This window comes from Salmo salar, chromosome 15 (assembly GCF_965601325.2).
Source record: "Salmo salar chromosome 15, fSalSal1, whole genome shotgun sequence".
Taxonomy (NCBI): Eukaryota; Metazoa; Chordata; class Actinopteri; order Salmoniformes; family Salmonidae; genus Salmo; species Salmo salar.
The window spans coordinates 21,341,203-21,363,496 of record NC_138305.1 but is presented as its reverse complement, the minus strand read 5'-3'; the positions used below and the strand labels follow the sequence as shown (position 1 = coordinate 21,363,496).

At 45.3% G+C, this 22,294-nt stretch overlaps 1 protein-coding gene across 4 annotated transcripts in view; it reads right to left on the bottom strand.

Annotated features, from left to right (window-relative positions):
* Window positions 1-22,294, bottom strand: part of LOC100195249 (HBS1-like (S. cerevisiae)) — an 80,638-nt gene that overhangs the window by 33,639 nt on the left and 24,705 nt on the right. For all 4 annotated transcript variants that reach the window (NM_001140278.1, XM_045695171.2, XM_082961444.1 and 1 more), the window contains 1 exon segment: window positions 6,694-6,802. In NM_001140278.1, the coding sequence (NP_001133750.1) occupies window positions 6,694-6,802 (109 nt within the window).

Below are 22,294 nucleotides of genomic sequence, written 5' to 3'. Positions count from 1 at the left end.
GACAGGGAAGAGGGGACAGAGAAGGGGAGAGAGAGAAGAGGGGACAGAGGGGACACGGAAGAGGGGACAGAGAAGAGGGGACAGAGAGAAGAGGGGACAGAGGGGACACGGAAGAGGGGACAGAGAAGAGGGGACAGGGAAGAGGCGACAGGAAAGAGGGGACAGAGAAGAGGGGACAGGGAAGAGGGGACAGGGAAGAGGGGACAGGGATGAGGGGACAGGGAAGAGGGGACAGAGAAGAGGGGACAGAGAAGAAGGGACAGGGAAGAGGGGACAGGGAAGAGGGGACAGAGAAGAGGGGACAGGGAAGAGGGGACAGGGAAGAGGGGACAGGGATGAGGGGACAGGGAAGAGGGGACAGAGAAGAGGGGACAGAGAAGAGGGGACAGGAAAGAGGGGACAGGAAAGAGGGGACAGGGAAGAGGGGACAGGAAAGTGGGGACAGGAAAGTGGGGACAGGGAAGAGGGGACTGGGAAGAGGGGACTGGGAAGAGGGGACTGGGAAGAGGGGACTGGGAAGAGGGGACTGGGAAGAGGGGACAGGGAAGAGGGGACAGGGAAGTGGGGACAGATGAGACAGGGAAAAGGGGACAGGGAAGAGGAGACAGGGAAGAGGGGACAGGGAAGAGGGGACAGGGAAGAGGGGACAGAGGAGACAGGGAAGTGGAGACAAGGAAGAGGGAACAGGGAGGAGGAAACAGAGAAAAGGGGACAGAGAAGAGGGGACCGGGAAGAGGAGGCAAGGAAGAGGGGACAGGGAAGAGGAGGCAAGGAAGAGGGGACAGGGAAGAGGAGACAGGGAAGAGGAGGCAAGGAAGAGGGGACAGGGAAGAGGGGACAGGGAGGAGGAAACAGAGAAAAGGGGACAGAGAAGAGGGGACAGGGAAGAGGAGGCAAGGAAGAGGGGACAGGGAAGAGGAGACAGGGAAGAGGAGGCAAGGAAGAGGGGACAGGGAAGAGGAGACAGGGAAGAGGAGACAGAGAAGAGGAGACAAGGAAGAGGGGACAGGGAAGAGGGGACAGAGAAGAGGGGACAGAGAAGAGGAGACAAGGAAGAGGGGACAGGGAAGAGGGGACAGAGAAGAGGGGACAGAGAAGAGGAGACAAGGAAGAGGGGATAGGATAGAGGGTAGATGACTAAGTGACACGGGACTCGTCTGAAGTTAACCCACACAAATGAAGGGAAGTATGAACGCAGTTTTGTGCCAACAAAAATAAGGGGTTAAAATATGTGTCCAAAAAATATATATACACATATATACACAAATATATATACACACACAGATATATACACAAATATACATACAGTACCAGTCAAAAGTTTTAGAACACCTACTCATTCAAGGGCTTTTCTTATTTTTACTATTTTCTACATTGTAGAATAATAGTGAAGACTTCAAAACTATCAAATAACACATATGGAATCATATAGTAACCAAAAAAAGTGTTAAACAAATCAAAATACAGTTGAAGTCGGAAGTTTACTTACACCTTAGCCAAATACATTTAAACTCAGTTTCACAATTCCTGACATTTAATACTAGTAAAAAATTCCCTGTCTTAGGTCAGTTGGGATCACCACTTTACTTTAAGAATGTGAAATGTCAGAATAATAGTAGAGAGAATGATTTATTTCAGCTTTTATTTCCAGTGGGTCAGAAGTTTGCATACTCTCAATTAGTATTTGGTAGCATTGCCTTTAAATTGTTTAACTTGGGTCAAACGTTTCAGGTAGCCTTCCACAAGCTTCCCACAATAAGTTGGGTGAATTTTGGCCCATTCCTCCTGACAGAGCTGGTGTAAGTGAGTCAGGTTTGCAGGCCTCCTTGCTCACACACACTTTTTCAGTTCTGCCCACAAATTTCTATGGGATTGAGGTCAGGGCTATGGTGATGGCCACTCCAATACCTTGACTTTGTTGTCCTTAAGCCATTTTGCCACAACTTTGGAAGTATGCTTGAGGTCATTGTCCATTTGGAAGACCCATTTGCAACCAAGCTTTAACTTTCTGACTGATGTCTTGAGATGTTGCTTCAATATATCCACATTATTGTCCTACCTCATGATGCCATCTATTTTGTGAAGTGCACTAGTCCCTCCTGCAGCAAAGCACCTCCACAACATGATGCTGCCACCCTCGTGCTTCACGGTTGGGATGGTGTTCTTCAGCTTGCAAGCCTCCCCTTTTTCCTCCAAATAACAATGGTCATTATGGCCAAACAGTTAGATTTTTGTTTCATCAGACCAGAGGACATTTTTCCAAAAAGTACGATCTTTGTCCCCATGTGCAGTTGCAAACCGTAGTTTGTCTTTTTCATGGCGGTTTTGGAGCAGTGGCTTCTTCCTTGCTGAGCGGCCTTTCAGGCTATGTCAATATAGGACTCGTTTTACTGTGGATATAGATACTTTTGTACCTATTTCCTCAAGCATCTTCACAAGGTCCTTTGCTGTTGTTCTGGGATTCATTTGCACATTTCGCACCAAAGTACGTTCATCTCTAGGAGACAGAACGCGTCTCCTTCCTGAGCGGTATGACGGCTGCGTGGTCCCATGGTGTTTATACTTGTGTACTATTGTTTGTACAGATGAACGTGGTACCTTCAGGCGTTTAGAAATTGCTCCCAAGGATGAACCAGACTTGTGGAGATCTATATTTTTTCTGAGGTCTTGGCTGATTTCTTTTGATTTTCCCTTGATGTCCAGCAAAGAGGCACTGCGTTTGAAGGTAGGCCTTGAAAATACATCCACAGGTACATCTCCAATTGACTCAAATTATGTCAATTAACCTATCAGAAGCTTCTAAAGCCATGACATCATTTTCTGGAATTTTATAAGCTGTTTAAAGGCACAGTCAACTTAGTGTATGTAAACTTCTGACCCACTGGAATTGTGATACAAATAATTATAAGTGAAATAATATGTCTGTAAACAATTGTTGGAAAAATGACTTGTGTCATGCACAAAGTAGATGTCCTAACCGACTTGCCAAAACTATAGTTTGTTAACAAGAAATTTGTGGGAGTGGTTTAAAAACAAGTTTTAATGACTCCAACCTAAGTGTATGTAAACTTCCCACTTCAACTGTATATTTTATATTTGAAATTCTTCAAGTAGCCACCCTTTGCCATGATGACAGCTTTGCACACACTTGGCATTCTCTCAACCAGCTTCACCTGGAATGCTTTCCAACAGTCTTGAAGGATTTCCCACATATGCTGAGCACATGTTGGCTGCTTTTCCTTCACTCTGCGGTCCAACTCATCCCAAACCATCTCAATTGGGTTGAGGTCGGGGTATTGTGGAGGCCAGGTCATCTGATGCAGCACTCCATCACTCTCCTTCTTGGTCAAATATCGCTTACACAGCCTGGAGGTGTGTTGGGTCATTGTCCTGTTGAAAAACAAATGATAGTCCCACTAAACCCAAACCAGATGGGATGGTGTTTCGATACAGAATGCTGTGGTAGCCATGCTGGTTAATTGTGCCTTGAATTCTAAATAAATCACAGACAGTGTCACCAGTACATCTCCTCCTCCATGCTTCACAGTGGGAACCACACATGCGGAGATCATCAATTCACCTACTCTGCGTCTCACAAAGACACGGCGGTTGGAACCAAAAATCTCACATTTGGACTCATCAAATCAAAGGACAAATTTCCACCGGTCTAATGTCCATTGCTCGTGTTTCTTGGCCCAAGCAAGTCTGTTCTTCTTATTGGTGTCCTTTAGTAGTGGTTTCTCTGTAGCAATTCGACCATGAAGGCCTGATTCACGCAGTCTCCTCTGAACAGTTGATTTTGAGATGTGTCTGTTACTTGTACTCTTCGAAGCATTTATTTGGGCTGCAATCTGAGGTAAAGTTAACTCTAATGAACTTACCCTCTGCAGCAAAGGTAACTCTGGGTCTTCCTTTCCTGTGGCGGTCCTCATGAGAGCCAGTTTCATCACAGCACTTGATGGTGTTTGCGACTGCACTTGAAGAAACATTCAAAGTTCTTGGAATTTTCCGGACTGACTGACCTCATGTCTTAAAGTAATGATGGACTGTTTTTTGAGCTGTTCTTGACATAATATGGACTTGGTCTTTTACCAAATAGGGCTATCTTCTGTATACCACCCGTACCTTGTCACAACACAACTGATTGGCTCAAACGCATTAAGAAGGAAAGAAATTCCACAAATTAACTTTTAACAAGGAACACCTGTTAATTGAAATGCATTCCAGGTGACATACTCATGAAGTTGGTTGAGAGAATGCCAAGAGTGTTGAAAGCTGTCATCAAGGCAAAGGGTGACTATTTGAAGAACCACAAATATAAAATATATTTTTATTTGTTGAATATTTTTTGGGTTAGTAAATGATTCCATATGTGTTATTTCATAGTTTTAATGTCTTCAATATTATTCTACAATGTAGAAAAAAGTAAAATAAAGAAAAACCCTTGAATGAGTAGGCCTATAGTAGCAAAGGCAAAATGCAATATTTAATTTTTTGGGGATATCAAAAGGGGTCCTAAAATTCCAAATCAAAGAGCTTGAGGATCTTAAAACAATTCTGTTAGCTAAGTACTACACCCCCCCCCCCCCCCCCCCAACCAGGCCTTTTAGATGTACAGTAGTGGCATAGGAAGGAGATCAGGGTGTGTTGTCTGTCCCTGTCCCCTATTGTCTCTGTTCCTGTCTCAAACTGACCCTGTCCCCTAATGTCTCTGTTCCTGTCTCAAACTGACCCTGTCCCCTAATGTCTCTGTTCTTGTCTCAAACTGACCCTGTCCCCTAATGTCCCCATTTCAGTCTCAAACTGACCCTGTCCCCTATTGTCTCTGTTCTTGTCTCAAACTGACCCTGTCCCCTATTGTCTCTGTTCCTGTCTCAAACTGACCCTGTCCCCTAATGTCTCTGTTCCTGTCTCAAACTGACCCTGTCCCCTAATGTCTCTGTTCTTGTCTCAAACTGACCCTGTCCCCTAATGTCTCTGTTCTTGTCTCAAACTGACCCTGTCCCCTATTGTCTCTGTTCCTGTCTCAAACTGACCCTGTCCCCTAATGTCTCTGTTCTTGTCTCAAACTGACCCTGTCCCCTAATGTCCCCATTTCAGTCTCAAACTGACCCCGTCCCCAACTGTTCCCGTCCCCAACTGTTCCCGTCCCCAACTGTTCCCGTTCCCGTCCCCAACTGTTCCCGTTCCCGTCCCCAACTGTTCCCGTTCCCGTCCCCAACTGTTCCCGTTCCCGTCCCCAACTGTTCCCGTTCCCGTCCCCAACTGTTCCCGTTCCCGTTCCCGTCCCCAACTGTTCCCGTTCCCATCCCCAACTGTTCCCGTTCCCAACTGTTCCTGTTCCCGTCCCCAACTGTTCCCGTTCCCGTCTCCAACTGTTCCTGTTCCCGTTCCCAACTGTTCCTGTTCCCATCCCCAACTGTTCCCGTCCCCAACTGTTCCTGTTCCCGTCTCCAACTGTTCCTGTTCCCGTTCCCGTTCCCAACTGTTCCTGTTCCCGTCCCCAACTGTTCCTGTTTCCGTCCCCAACTGTTCCCGTTCCCAACTGTTCCTGTTCCCGTCCCCAACTGTTCCTGTTCCCGTCTCCAACTATTCCTGTTCCCGTTCCCGTCCCCAACTGTTCCCGTTCCCAACTGTTCCCGTCCCCAACTGTTCCTGTTCCCGTCTCCAACTATTCCTGTTCCTGTCCCCAACTGTTCCCGTTCCCGTCCCCAACCGTTCCCGTTCCCAACTGTTCCTGTTCCCGTTCCCGTCCCCAACTGTTCCTGTTCCCGTCCCCAACTGTTCCTGTTCCCGTCTCCAACTATTCCTGTTCCCGTTCCCATCCCCAACTGTTCCCGTTCCCGTCCCCAACTGTTCCCGTTCCCGTCCCCAACTGTTCCCGTTCCCGTCCCCAACTGTTCCCGTTCCCGTCCCCAACTGCTCCTGTTCCTGTTCCCGTTCCCAACTGTTCCTGTTCCCGTTCCCGTCCCCAACTGTTCCTGTTCCCGTCCCCAACTGTTCCTGTTCCCGTCTCCAACTATTCCTGTTCCCGTTCCCATCCCCAACTGTTCCCGTTCCCGTCCCCAACTGTTCCCGTTCCCGTCCCCAACTGTTCCCGTTCCCGTCCCCAACTGTTCCCGTTCCCGTCCCCAACTGCTCCTGTTCCTGTTCCCGTTCCCAACTGTTCCTGTTCCCGTCCCCAACTGTTCCTGTTCCCGTCTCCAACTATTCCTGTTCCCGTTCCCATCCCCAACTGTTCCCGTTCCCGTCCCCAACTGTTCCCGTTCCCGTCCCCAACTGTTCCCGTTCCCGTCCCCAACTGTTCCCGTTCCCGTCCCCAACTGCTCCTGTTCCCGTTCCCGTCCCCAACTGTTCCCGTTCCCGTCCCCAACTGTTCCCGTTCCCGTCCCCAACTGTTCCTGTTCCCGTCCCCAACTGCTCCTGTTCCTGTTCCCGTTCCCAACTGTTCCCGTTCCCGTCCCCAACTGTTCCTGTTCCCGTCCCCAACTGTTCCTGTTCCCGTCCCCAACTGCTCCTGTTCCTGTTCCCGTTCCCAACTGCTCCTGTTCCTGTCCCCAACTACTCTAGTTCCTGTCCCCAACTACTCCTGTTCCTGTCCCCAACTACTATAGTCGTTATCTCTCCAGTCTGCTCCAGAGAAAAGCTGATGAACATTGTGTGTGTGTGTGTGTGTGTGTGTGTGTGTTATACCTCGGCACGTCAAAGCCCATGGTCTGTTTCTTCCCCGAGACGGTCATGCGGGCCACTTTAGGCAGAACCTCTGAGTCCAGTTGACATTTCCCCGCCTCACGGCCCTTAGCTGGGAGAGAGAGAGACACACTCAGTAATATACACACACACACACACAGTCTCTCTCTCTCACACACTAACACACACACACACACACTTCATGCAACTCCGTACAAACACACACACACAATAATATTCTCTCACACACAGGAATACAACAAAACACAGTATACACAGTTTCATCATGCAATTTTAATGTATAACTTAGCAAATTAATTTGAGTGAACTAGTAAAGCACAACATGTGCAGAACCATTAGCAAATACACAAGGTGTGTATCAGATACAGCAGGCTTCATCACCAGATACAGCAGGCTTCATCACCAGATACAGCTGGCTTCATCAACAGATACAGCTGGCTTCATCAACAGATACAGCTGGCTTCATCAACAGATACAGCAGGCTTCATCAACAGATACAGCAGGCTTCATCACCAGATACAGCAGGCTTCATCAACAGATACAGCTGGCTTCATCAACAGATACAGCTGGCTTCATCAACAGATACAGGAAGCTTCATCACCAGATACAGGAAGCTTCATCACCAGATACAGCAGGCTTCATCACCAGATACAGCAGGCTTCATCACCAGATACAGCAGGCTTCATCACCAGATACAGCAGGCTTCATCGACAGATACAGCAGGCTTCATCGACAGATACAGCTGGCTTCATCGACAGATACAGCAGGCTTCATCACCAGATACAGCAGGCTTCATCACCAGATACAGCAGGCTTCATCACCAGATACAGCAGGCTTCATCACCAGATACAGCAGGCTTCATCACCAGATACAGCAGGCTTCATCAACATAATTGTAGATGGTGTTAACTCATTCATTCGTGTTTGTAAATCTTTGAATATAACAGCCCATTAGTATCAGTATAGAGACTGTGGATGTAACAGTCCATTAGTATAGAGACTGTGGATGTAACAGTCGATTAGTATAGAGACTGTGGATGTAACAGCCCATTAGTATAGAGACTGTGGATGTAACAGTCCATTAGTATAGAGACTGTGGATGTAACAGTCCATTAGTATAGAGACTGTGGATGTAACAGTCCATTAGTATTAGTATAGAGACTGTGGATATAACAGTCCATTAGTATAGAGACTGTGGATATAACAGTCCATTAGTATAGAGACTGTGGATGTAACACTCCATTAGTATAGAGACTGTGGATGTAACACTCCATTAGTATAGAGACTGTAGATGTAACAGCCCATTAGTATAGAGACTGTGGATGTAACAGCCCATTAGTATAGAGACTGTGGATGTAACACTCCATTAGTATAGAGACTGTAGATGTAACAGCCCATTAGTATAGAGACTGTGGATGTAACAGCCCATTAGTATAGAGACTGTAGATGTAACAGCCCATTAGTATAGAGACTGTGGATATAACAGTCCATTAGTATAGAGACTGTGGATGTAACAGTCCATTAGTATTAGTATAGAGACTGTGGATATAACAGCCCATTAGTATAGAGACTGTGGATATAACAGTCCATTAGTATAGAGACTGTAGATGTAACAGCCCATTAGTATAGAGACTGTGGATATACCAGTCCATTAGTATAGAGACTGTAGATGTAACAGCCCATTAGTATAGAGACTGTGGATGTAACAGCCCATTAGTATAGAGACTGTAGATATAACAGTCCATTAGTATAGAGACTGTGGATGTAACAGTCCATTAGTATCAGTATAGAGACTGTGGATATAACAGTCCATTAGTATAGAGACTGTGGATGTAACAGTCCATTAGTATCAGTATAGAGACTGTGGATATAACAGTCCATTAGTATAGAGACTGTGGATGTAACAGCCCATTAGTATTAGTATAGAGACTGTGGATGTAACAGTCCATTAGTATAGAGACTGTGGATGTAACAGTCCATTAGTATAGAGAATGTGGATATAACAGTCCATTAGTATAGAGACTGTGGATGTAACAGTCCATTAGTATAGAGACTGTGGATGTAACAGCCCATTAGTATAGAGACTGTGGATGTAACAGCCCATTAGTATAGAGACTGTGGATGTAACAGTCCATTAGTATAGAGACTATGGATATAACAGCCCATTAGTATAGAGACTGTGGATGTAACAGCCCATTAGTATAGAGACTGTGGATGTAACAGTGCATTAGTATAGAGACTGTGGATGTAACAACCCATTAGTATAGAGACTGTGGATGTAACAGCCCATTAGTATAGAGACTGTGGATGTAACAGTCCATTAGTATAGAGACTGTGGATGTAACAGTCCATTAGTATAGAGACTGTGGATGTAACAGTCCATTAGTATAGAGACTGTGGATGTAACAGCCCATTAGTATAGAGACTGTGGATGTAACAGTCCATTAGTATAGAGACTGTAGATGTAACAATCCATTAGTATAGAGACTGTAGATGTAACAGTCCATTAGTATAGAGACTGTGGATGTAACAGCCCATTAGTATAGAGACTGTGGATATAACAGTCCATTAGTATTAGTATAGAGACTGTGGATGTAACAGTCCATTAGTATAGAGACGGTGGATGTAACAGTCCATTAGTATAGAGACTGTGGATGTAACAGTCCATTAGTATAGAGACTGTGGATGTAACAGTCCATTAGTATAGAGACTGTGGATGTAACAGTCCATTAGTATAGAGACTGTGGATATACCAGTCCATTAGTATAGAGACTGTGGATATACCAGTCCATTAGTATAGAGACTGTGGATATACCAGTCCATTAGTATAGAGACTGTGGATATACCAGTCCATTAGTATAGAGACTGTGGATGTAACAGCCCATTAGTATAGAGACTGTGGATGTAACAGTCCATTAGTATAGAGACTGTGGATGTAACAGCCCATTAGTATAGAGACTGTGGATGTAACACTCCATTAGTATAGAGACTGTAGATGTAACAGCCCATTAGTATAGAGACTGTGGATGTAACAGCCCATTAGTATAGAGACTGTAGATGTAACAGCCCATTAGTATAGAGACTGTGGATATAACAGTCCATTAGTATAGAGACTGTGGATGTAACAGTCCATTAGTATTAGTATAGAGACTGTGGATATAACAGCCCATTAGTATAGAGACTGTGGATATAACAGTCCATTAGTATAGAGACTGTAGATGTAACAGCCCATTAGTATAGAGACTGTGGATATACCAGTCCATTAGTATAGAGACTGTAGATGTAACAGCCCATTAGTATAGAGACTGTGGATGTAACAGCCCATTAGTATAGAGACTGTAGATATAACAGTCCATTAGTATAGAGACTGTGGATGTAACAGTCCATTAGTATCAGTATAGAGACTGTGGATATAACAGTCCATTAGTATAGAGACTGTGGATGTAACAGTCCATTAGTATCAGTATAGAGACTGTGGATATAACAGTCCATTAGTATAGAGACTGTGGATGTAACAGCCCATTAGTATTAGTATAGAGACTGTGGATGTAACAGTCCATTAGTATAGAGACTGTGGATGTAACAGTCCATTAGTATAGAGACTGTGGATATAACAGTCCATTAGTATAGAGACTGTGGATGTAACAGTCCATTAGTATAGAGACTGTGGATGTAACAGCCCATTAGTATAGAGACTGTGGATGTAACAGTCCATTAGTATAGAGACTGTGGATATAACAGCCCATTAGTATAGAGACTGTGGATGTAACAGCCCATTAGTATAGAGACTGTGGATGTAACAGTGCATTAGTATAGAGACTGTGGATGTAACAACCCATTAGTATAGAGACTGTGGATGTAACAGCCCATTAGTATAGAGACTGTGGATGTAACAGTCCATTAGTATAGAGACTGTGGATGTAACAGTCCATTAGTATAGAGACTGTGGATATACCAGTCCATTAGTATAGAGACTGTGGATGTAACAGCCCATTAGTATTAGTATAGAGACTGTGGATGTAACAGTCCATTAGTATAGAGACTGTGGATGTAACAGTCCATTAGTATAGAGACTGTGGATGTAACAGTCCATTAGTATAGAGACTGTGGATATACCAGTCCATTAGTATAGAGACTGTGGATATACCAGTCCATTAGTATAGAGACTGTGGATATACCAGTCCATTAGTATAGAGACTGTGGATGTAACAGTCCATTAGTATAGAGACTGTGGATGTAACTGCCCATTAGTATAGAGACTGTGGATGTAACAGTACATTAGTATAGAGACTGTGGATATAACAGTCCATTAGTATAGAGACTGTGGATGTAACAGTCCATTAGTATAGAGACTGTGGATGTAACACTCCATTAGTATAGAGACTGTGGATGTAACAGTCCATTAGTATAGAGACTGTGGATGTAACAGTCCATTAGTATAGAGACTGTGGATATACCAGTCCATTAGTATAGAGACTGTGGATATACCAGTCCATTAGTATAGAGACTGTGGATATACCAGTCCATTAGTATAGAGACTGTGGATATACCAGTCCATTAGTATAGAGACTGTGGATGTAACAGTCCATTAGTATAGAGACTGTGGATGTAACTGCCCATTAGTATAGAGACTGTGGATGTAACAGTACATTAGTATAGAGACTGTGGATGTAACAGTCCATTAGTATAGAGACTGTGGATATAACAGTCCATTAGTATAGAGACTGTGGATGTAACAGTCCATTAGTATAGAGACTGTGGATGTAACACTCCATTAGTATAGAGACTGTGGATGTAACACTCCATTAGTATAGAGACTGTAGATGTAACAGCCCATTAGTATAGAGACTGTGGATGTAACAGCCCATTAGTATAGAGACTGTGGATGTAACACTCCATTAGTATAGAGACTGTAGATGTAACAGCCCATTAGTATAGAGACTGTGGATGTAACAGCCCATTAGTATAGAGACTGTGGATATAACAGTCCATTAGTATAGAGACTGTGGATGTAACAGTCCATTAGTATTAGTATAGAGACTGTGGATATAACAGCCCATTAGTATAGAGACTGTGGATATAACAGTCCATTAGTATAGAGACTGTAGATGTAACAGCCCATTAGTATAGAGACTGTGGATATACCAGTCCATTAGTATAGAGACTGTAGATGTAACAGCCCATTAGTATAGAGACTGTGGATGTAACAGCCCATTAGTATAGAGACTGTAGATATAACAGTCCATTAGTATAGAGACTGTGGATGTAACAGTCCATTAGTATCAGTATAGAGACTGTGGATATAACAGTCCATTAGTATAGAGACTGTGGATGTAACAGTCCATTAGTATCAGTATAGAGACTGTGGATATAACAGTCCATTAGTATAGAGACTGTGGATGTAACAGCCCATTAGTATTAGTATAGAGACTGTGGATGTAACAGTCCATTAGTATAGAGACTGTGGATGTAACAGTCCATTAGTATAGAGACTGTGGATGTAACAGTCCATTAGTATAGAGACTGTGGATGTAACAGTCCATTAGTATAGAGACTGTGGATGTAACAGCCCATTAGTATAGAGACTGTGGATGTAAGAGTCCATTAGTATAGAGACTGTGGATATAACAGCCCATTAGTATAGAGACTGTGGATGTAACAGTCCATTAGTATAGAGACTGTGGATATAACAGCCCATTAGTATAGAGACTGTGGATGTAACAGTCCATTAGTATAGAGACTGTGGATGTAACAGCCCATTAGTATAGAGACTGTGGATGTAACAGCCCATTAGTATAGAGACTGTGGATGTAACAGTCCATTAGTATAGAGACTGTGGATGTAACAGTCCATTAGTATAGAGACTGTGGATGTAACAGTCCATTAGTATAGAGACTGTGGATGTAACAGTCCATTAGTATAGAGACTGTAGATGTAACAGTCCATTAGTATAGAGACTGTGGATGTAACAGTCCATTAGTATAGAGACTGTGGATATAACAGTCCATTAGTATTAGTATAGAGACTGTGGATGTAACAGTCCATTAGTATAGAGACTGTGGATGTAACAGTCCATTAGTATAGAGACTGTGGATATACCAGTCCATTAGTATAGAGACTGTGGATGTAACAGTCCATTAGTATAGAGACTGTGGATGTAACAGTCCATTAGTATAGAGACTGTGGATGTAACAGTCCATTAGTATAGAGACTGTGGATGTAACAGTCCATTAGTATAGAGACTGTGGATGTAACAGTCCATTAGTATAGAGACTGTGGATATAACAGTCCATTAGTATAGAGACTGTGGATGTAACAGTCCATTAGTATTAGTGTAGAGACTGTGGATATAACAGTCCATTAGTATATTGACTGGATGATTTGTGCTTTGTCATTCCTCTCTGAAATGAACCCTTGACTGATGAGTGTGCAGCAGTCTGCTCCAGAGCCTGGGCTGGGTCTAGCTAGATGAGTCAGTGATGTGCTGGTATGACTGGTATTTGACTGGGAACACTGGTAGCCTGGTCGGTAAAGGGTTAATTTCAGAACTGGCAGTTGCTGTGGAAATAGAACGGTGATACATTTTCGCAGAATGATTCTTGGGGCGCCAACTAAACAAACGCAATACCTTGTCATGAACACAAATGTACACACACACTCACAGCCAGTGTCTCTCTCTCACACACACACACAACAATGTCTCTCTCTCTCACACACACACACACACACACACACACACACACACACACACACACACACACACACACACACACACACACACAACAATGTCTCTCTCTCTCACACACACACACACACACAACAATGTCTCTCTCTCTCACACACACACACAACAATGTCTCTCTCTCTCTCACACACACACACAACAATGTCTCTCTCACACACACACAACAATGTCTCTCTCACACACACACACAACAATGTCTCTCACACACACACACAACAATGTCTCTCACACACACACACAACAATGTCTCTCACACACACCGTCTCTCTCTCTCACACACAGTCTCTCACACACACACACACACAGTCTCTCACACACACACACAGTCTCTCACACACACACACAGTCTCTCACACACACACACAGTCTCTCTCACACACACACACACACACACACACACACACACACACACACACACACACACACACACACACACACACACACACACACACACACACACACACACACACACACACACACACACACACACACACACACACACACACACACTGTCTCTCTCACACACACAGGGAGAGATGTTTCAGAGAGAGGAGGAGAGATGGTATGATCCAGATATTTATCACACCTTGTCCACACACGGAGAGAAACGCAGAGACCAAACTGAGCTGAGATCTGCATCGCCCCAGTGGTGAACCCTCTGGAGGAACGCAGAGACCAAACTGAGCTGAGATCTGCATCGCCCCAGTGGTGAACCCTCTGGAGGAACGCAGAGACCAAACTGAGCTCTGATCTGCATCGCCCCAGTGGTGAACCCTCTGGAGGAACGCAGAGACCAAACTGAGCTCTGATCTGCATCGCCCCAGTGGTGAACCCTCTGGAGGAACGCAGAGACCAAACTGAGCTCTGATCTGCATCGCCCCAGTGGTGAACCCTCTGGAGGAACGCAGAGACCAAACTGAGCTCTGATCTGCATCGCCCCAGTGGTGAACCCTCTGCAGAGACAGTATCAGAAGTATGAATGCCCTGAATACTACAGAGACAGTAGCAGATAGCAGGATGACCATGCAGAGCACTGAAGGAAACCAATGGCATTTGGCTGAGCTTTCCCTTTCAGGTTCACTTTATTAGTCCAAACGAGAGGGAAATGTCTCTTCTGTTTTTTACCCAACTACACACACACACACACACACACACACACACACACACACACACACTCTCTTGTACAGCTAAGTTTGTGGGGACACACAGATTGTTTTCTAACTGAGGTTTCTCTGAATGAGTCTTTCTGGAGGACAGGAAAAACCCTCTGCTGAAATAAGACTGATTCACGAAAACCACCCAGTAGCCACCTCTCTCTGTCTGTGTGTGTCTGTGTGTGTGTGTGTGTGTCTGTGTCTGTGTGTGTCTGTGTCTGTGTGTGTCTGTGTCTGTCTGTGTCTGTGTGTGTCTGTGTCTGTCTGTGTGTGTGTGTGTGTGTGTGTGTGTGTGTGTGTCTGTGTGTGTGTGTGTGTCTGTGTGTGTGTGTGTGTGTGTGTGTGTGTGTGTGTTAGTGTGTGTGTGTGGCTATTCTTGTGGGGACCAGACGTCAAACTAAACAAACAAACATTTGACCAACTGGGGACATTTTGTTGGTCCCCCACGAGGTCAAATGCTATTTCAAGGGGGTTTAGGGCTAGGTTTAGGAGCTAGGGTTAGGTTTAGAGTTAGGAGCTAGGTTTAGGGTTAGGTTTAGGAGCTAGGTTTAGGGTTAGGTTTAGGGTTAGGAGCTAGGTTTAGGGTTAGGTTTAGGGTTAGGAGCTAGGTTTAGGGTTAAGGTTAGAATTAGAACCCTGATCGCTGAAGCTGGAGACTTATATTTCCCTCACTAACTTTAAACATCAGCTATCTGAGCAGCTAACCGATCGCTGCAGCTGTACATAGTCCATCTGTGAATAGCCCACCACATCTTCCTACCTTATCCCCATATTGTTTTTATTTACTTTTCTGCTCTTTTGCACACCAGTATTTCTACTTGCACACCATCATCTGCTCATCTATCACTCGTGTTAATCTGCTAAATTGTAATTACTTCGCTACTAAGGACTATTTATTGCCTTACCTCCTCATGCCAGTTGCACACACTGTATATAGACTCATTTTTCTACTGTATTATTGACTGTATGTTTGTTTATTCCATGTGTAACTCTGTGTTGTTGTTTGTGTTGAACTGCTTTGCTTTATGTTGGCCAGGTCGCAATTGTAAATAAGAACTTGTTATCAACTGGCCTACCTGGTTAAATAAAGGTGATTTAAAAATATTTTTTTTAAAGTTTAAGGTTTAGTGTTAGGGTTAAAGGTTAAGGGTCTCCTGTTTAGGGTCTCCTGTTGTCATTCAGCTAAATCCTGAAGAATACAGTGTTACTACTGTTGACCTGCCCTGCCCATCACACAGAACCTAAACAGCCTGCATCACAATGATAGCAGGCAGGGAGGGAAAAAGGGAGGGAGGGAGGGAGGAAGGGAGGCAGGGAGGGAGGGAGGAAGCAGGGAGGGAGGGAGAGAGTTAGGGAGTGAGGGAGGGCGAGAGTTAGGGAGTGAGGGAGGAAGGGAGGAAGAGGGAGCCGGGAGGGAGGGAGGGAGGGAGCAGGGGGAGCGAGGGAGGGCGGAAGAGGGAGAGAGGGAGGGAGAGAGCAGGGGGAGCGAGGGAGGAAGGGAGGCAGGGGGAGCGAGGGAGGAAGGGAGGAAGAGGGAGCAGGGACGGAAGGAGGGAGAGAGCAGGGGGAGCAAGGGAGAGCGGAAGAGGGAGAGAGGGAGGAATAGGGAGCAGAGGGAGAGGGCAGGGGGAGCAAGGGAGAGCGAGGGAGGGAGGGAGAGAGGGAGCAGGGGGAGAGGGCGGGGGGAGCAAGGGAGAGAGGGAGAGAGGGAGCAGGGGGAGAGGGCAGGGGGAGCAAGGGAGGAAGGGAGGAAGAGGGAGCAGGGGGAGAGGGCGGGGGGAGCAAGGGAGGGAGGGAGAGAGGGAGGAAGAGGGAGCAGGGGGAGAGGGCAGGGATGGAGGGAAGGAGCAGGGGGGAGCGAGGGAGGGAGAGGAAGCAGGATATGCAAACCCTCTCCTTCTAGGATTACAGAAAGCCCCATCTGATCAGGATGGTAGTCGCAGGCTTCATCTACCCTCTTACAACACCTGTTCTCTCCTCCCATTGACCACACACACACACACACACACACACACACACACACACACGGCCTGGAGGTAGGTTTTGGACAAAAGGTTCCAACCCTGAGGGTTATAGTTAATGACCAGAATCCATCCGTCAGTCAGCTGTGTTTGCCTTCCTAACACACTGAGCAAATAACAGGAAGTCAAGCATGTACAGTTCTGGGCATTCAAAATGTAACCTAATATTAGAGCATATTTACTTCAAAGTGGATGCAACTGCACCGAGGGAATGACTGCAATACGGAGAATGGACAGGTGTGAGAGATAGAGACAGAGAGACAGAGGAGAGAGAGAGAAAGAGAGAAAGGCAGAAGGAGAGAAAGAGAAAGACAGGAGAGAAAGAGAGAGGAGAGAAAGAGAGAGACAGAGAGGAGAGAGAGACAGAGAGGAGAGAGAGACAGAGAGGAGAGAGAGACAGAGATGCCGAGACAGAGATGAGAGAGAGACAGAGAGGCCGAGACAGAGAGGAGAGAGACAGAGAGGAGAGAGACAGAGAGGACAGAGACAGAGAGGAGAGGCCGAGAGGAGAGAGAGAAAGAGAGAGACAGAGGAAGAGAGAGGCCGAGACAGAGAGGAGAGAAACAGAGAGGAGAGAGACAGAGAGGTGAGAGACAGAGAGGACAGAGACAGAGAGGAGAGACAGAGAGGAGAGGCCGAGAGGAGAGAGAGAAAGAGAGAGACAGAGGAAGAGAGAGGCCGAGACAGAGAGGAGAGAAACAGAGAGGAGAGAGACAGAGAGGTGAGAGACAGAGAGGACAGAGACAGAGAGGAGAGAGAGAAAGAGAGAGACAGAGGAAGAGAGAGGCCGAGACAGAGAGGAGAGAAACAGAGAGGAGAGAGACAGAGAGGAGAGAGACAGAGAGGACAGAGACAGAGAGGACAGAGACAGAGAGGAGAGAGAGAAAGAGAGAGACAGAGGAAGAGAGAGGCCGAGACAGAGAGGAGAGAAACAGAGAGGAGAGAGACAGAGGAGAGAGACAGAGAGGACAGAGACAGAGAGGAGAGGCCGAGAGAAAGAGAGAGACAGAGGAAGAGAGAGGCCGAGACAGAGAGGAGAGAAACAGAGAGGAGAGAGACAGAGGAGAGAGACAGAGAGGACAGAGACAGAGAGGAGAGGCCAAGAGGAGAGAGGGAAAGAGAGAGACAGAGGAAGAGAGAGGCCGAGACAGAGAGGAGAGAAACAGAGAGGAGAGAGACAGAGGAGAGAGACAGAGAGGACAGAGACAGAGAGGAGAGGCCGAGAGGAGAGAGAGAACGAGATAGACAGAGGAAGAGAGAGGCCGAGACAGAGAGGAGAGAAACAGAGAGGAGAGAGGCCGAGAGGAGAGAGACAGAACATGTGAATCTATAATAATCTCCACTGTAATCTCCCTCCTTGCCACTAGGGTGCAGTAGAGGCTGTGGCAGAGTAAAGTATAGTAATTAACTGCTGTAAAACTAACAAACCCATCATGTCATCAACAACAGCCCTCGTAGTAATTTAGTATACGCTTATCTATTTGAATAAAACATTTACATGTGTTGAAAGCAGGGTATTCACAATAGGGTTGGGGAGTTTAGGAGGCTACCATCTGTTCAATCACAAGAGAGAATACCTGTTTGAATGTACAAACACGTGGCCCTGGGCCCTGCGCTCTGCACCCTTGGCCCCTCTATATAAAGAATAAGGGGTTCCATTAGGGACACAGCGCATAAGTCCAGAAACAACCCCTAGCCCCTATTAAACAGTCTTTCACAGTGCCTTCGGAAAATATTCAGACCCCTTGACTTGTGGGGATATTTTTCAGCGGCAGGGACTGGGAGACTAGTCAGGATCGAGGGAAAGATGAACGGAGAAAAGTACAGAGAGATCCTTGATGAAAACCTACTCCAGAGCTTTCAGGACCTCAGACTTACATATGTAAATGTGATATTTCTTTATTCAATTTTTTTGGACGGGACAGGACATTTCTTTAAACCTGTTTTTGCTTTGTCATTATGGGGTATTGTGATGTCATTATGGGGTATTGCGATGTCATTATGGGGTATTGTGATGTCATTATGGGGTATTGTGATGTCATTATGGGGTATTGTGTGTAGATTAATGAGAGAAAAAATTTTAAATAAATTCAATCCATTTTAGAATAAGGCTGTACCGTAACAAAATGTGGAAAAAGTCAATGGGGTCTGAATATTTTCCAAAGGCAATTTAGATGAGAAAGGACATGATTTACAGGTAGTACTGTACAGTGAATATTTCACTTCGTTACTAGTGAGGGGAGCTGTCTGACTGACACATATAACCTCTCCTCGGATGACTCACACACACACACACACACACACCCACGCACGCACGCACACAGGGGAAATGCTACAGACATATCAATAAGCTTTCAGTACTTATTAAAGGACCTGAATGTAAAAAGACATCCCCTTGAAGTCTGTCAACCAGCCACTCACCAGACAGTCAAAGCCCTCGTCTGTCAACCAGCCACTCACCAGACAGTCAAAACTCACCACACAGTCAAAGCCCTCGTCTGTCAACCAGCCACTCACCAGACAGTCAAAACTCACCACACAGTCAAAGCCCTCGTCTGTCAACCAGCCACTCACCAGACAGTCAAAACTCACCACACAGTCAAAGCCCTCGTCTGTCAACCAGCCACTCACCACACAGTCAAAGCCCTAGCCTGTCAACCAGCCACTCACCAGACAGTCAAAGCCATAGTCACAGGGTGAACGGATAGAATAGAAAAGCACGTTATTGAATTCTCCAAGCTGCAATTTTTGATATGATCGAACATGTACTGAATGCAGATGCAGAAGGCATCAGGTACAAGGTCGTAGCAACACGTCTACTGAGTTAAAGATACAAAACAAACTGCTTCCTCCATAAGCACAGGCTACAGTTGTGCAGCTAAAGTAGTGCACTATAAAGGGAATAGGGCCCTGGTCTATAGTGCACTGTATAGGGAATAGGGTGCCATTTGAGACTCAGTCTGATGCGTCTTCCAATCTCCTGACCTCCTGACCTCTTGCTGGAGTGATGCTACTTTTCCTACCCATCTGCAGGAATGCAACACCAGCATCAATCTGCAGGAATGCAACACCAGCATCTATCTGTCTGCAGGAATGCAACACCAGCATCTATCTGCAGGAATGCAACACCAGCATCTATCTGCAGGAATGCAACACCAGCATCTATCTGCAGGAATGCAACAAGAGCATATTTCTGCAGGAATGCAACAAGAGCATATTTCTGCAGGAATGCAACACCAGCATCTATCTATCTGCAGGAATGCAACACCAGCATCTATCTATCTGCAGGAATGCAACACCAGCATCTATCTATCTGCAGGAATGCGACACCAGCATCTATCTGTCTGCAGGAATGCGACACCAGCATCTATCTGTCTGCAGGAATGCGACACCAGCATCTATCTATCTGCAGGAATGCGACACCAGCATCTATCTATCTGCAGGAATGCGACACCAGCATCTATCTATCTGCAGGAATGCGACACCAGCATCTATCTATCTGCAGGAATGCGACACCAGCATCTATCTATCTGAAGGAATGTGACACCAGCATCTATCTGCAGGAATGCGACACCAGCATCTATCTATCTGCAGGAATGCGACACCAGCATCTATCTATCTGCAGGAATGCGACACCAGCATCTATCTATCTGCAGGAATGCGACACCAGCATCTATCTATCTGCAGGAATGCGACACCAGCATCTATCTATCTGCAGGAATGCGACACCAGCATCTATCTATCTGCAGGAATGTGACACCAGCATCTATCTATCTGCAGGAATGCAACACCAGCATCTATTTATCTGCAGGAATGCGACACCAGCATCTATCTATCTATCTGCAGGAATGTGACACCAGCATCTATCTGCAGGAATGCGACACCAGCATCTATTTATCTGCAGGAATGCGACACCAGCATCTATCTATCTGCAGGAATGCAACACCAGCATCCATCTTTCTGCAGGAATTACATTTACATTTACATTTTAGTCATTTAGCAGACGCTCTTATCCAGAGCGACTTACAGTAGTGAATGCATGCATTTCATTTCATGTATTTTTTTATTTATTTTGTACTGGCCCCCCGTGGGAATCGAACCCACAACCCTGGCGTTGCACACACCATGCTGGCGTTGCAAACACCATGCTCTACCAACTGAGCCACAGGGAAGACCAGGTAATTAGAAAAATTATAAACAAGAATACACACGAGAAATACTAAATATTGATTATTTACACGATATAATAAAAAGGCTATAAATATCTACTTGCTAGGTTACTTGCTACTTGTCGATGAGTTTGCATTGAGAAATGTGCCTTGAGGGATGATGTCAAAGCTTGCGACAAGGAATGCAACACCTGCATCTATCTGCAAAACCAAGACTGCAGAACAGAGACCAATGACGATGGCCTGGTGATTGACGCACAATCACTTTTTCCTACGTAGGTGGTGAAGAGAGAAAAGAGAGAGAGAGAGAGGAGAAGCGCAAAGTGATCAGGAATTGTGTGTGTGTGTGTGTGTGTGTGTGTGTGTGTGTGTGTGTGTGTGTGTGTGTGTGTGTGTGTGTGTGTGTGTGTGCTGTGACATTTGCATTCCTGCAGCAAACCACGCTAGCACTGTCTGAAGAGCATAAACATACAGCTAGAGAGACAGCTGGACATACAGCTAGAGAGACAGCTGGACATACAGCTAGAGAGACAGCTGGACATACAGCTAGAGATGGACAGCTGGACATACAGCTGGACATACAGCTAGAGAGACAGCTGGACATACAGCTAGAGAGACAGCTGGACATTCAGCTAGAGAGACAGCTGGATATACAGCTAGTTATAGACAGCTGGATATACAGCTAGTTATAGACAGCTGGATATACAGCTAGTTATAGACAGCTGGATATACAGCTAGTTATAGACAGCTGGATATACAGCTAGTTATAGACAGCTGGATATACAGCTAGTTATAGACAGCTGGATATACAGCTAGTTATAGACAGCTGGATATACAGCTAGTTATAGACAGCTGGATATACAGCTAGTTATAGACAGCTGGATATACAGCTAGTTATAGACAGCTAGTTATAGACAGCTGGACATACAGCTAGTTATAGACAGCTGGACATGCAGCTAGTTATAGACAGCTAGTTATAGACAGCTAGTTATAGACAGCTGGACATGCAGCTAGTTATAGACAGCTAGTTATAGACAGCTGGACATGCAGCTAGTTATAGACAGCTAGTTATAGACAGCTAGTTATAGACAGCTGGACATGCAGCTAGTTATAGACAGCTAGTTATAGACAGCTGGACATACAGCTAGTTATAGACAGCTAGTTATAGACAGCTGGACATACAGCTAGTTATAGACAGCTAGTTATAGACAGCTGGACATACAGCTAGTTATAGAAAGCTAGTTATAGACAGCTGGACATACAACTAGTTATAGACAGCTAGTTATAGACAGCTAGTTATAGACAGCTGGATATACAGCTAGTTATAGACAGCTGGATATACAGCTAGTTATAGACAGCTGGACATACAGCTAGTTAGAGACAGCTGGACATACAGCTAGTTAGAGACAGCTGGACATACAGCTAGTTAGAGACAGCTGGACATACAGCTAGTTAGAGACAGCTGGACATACAGCTAGTTATAGACAGCTGGACA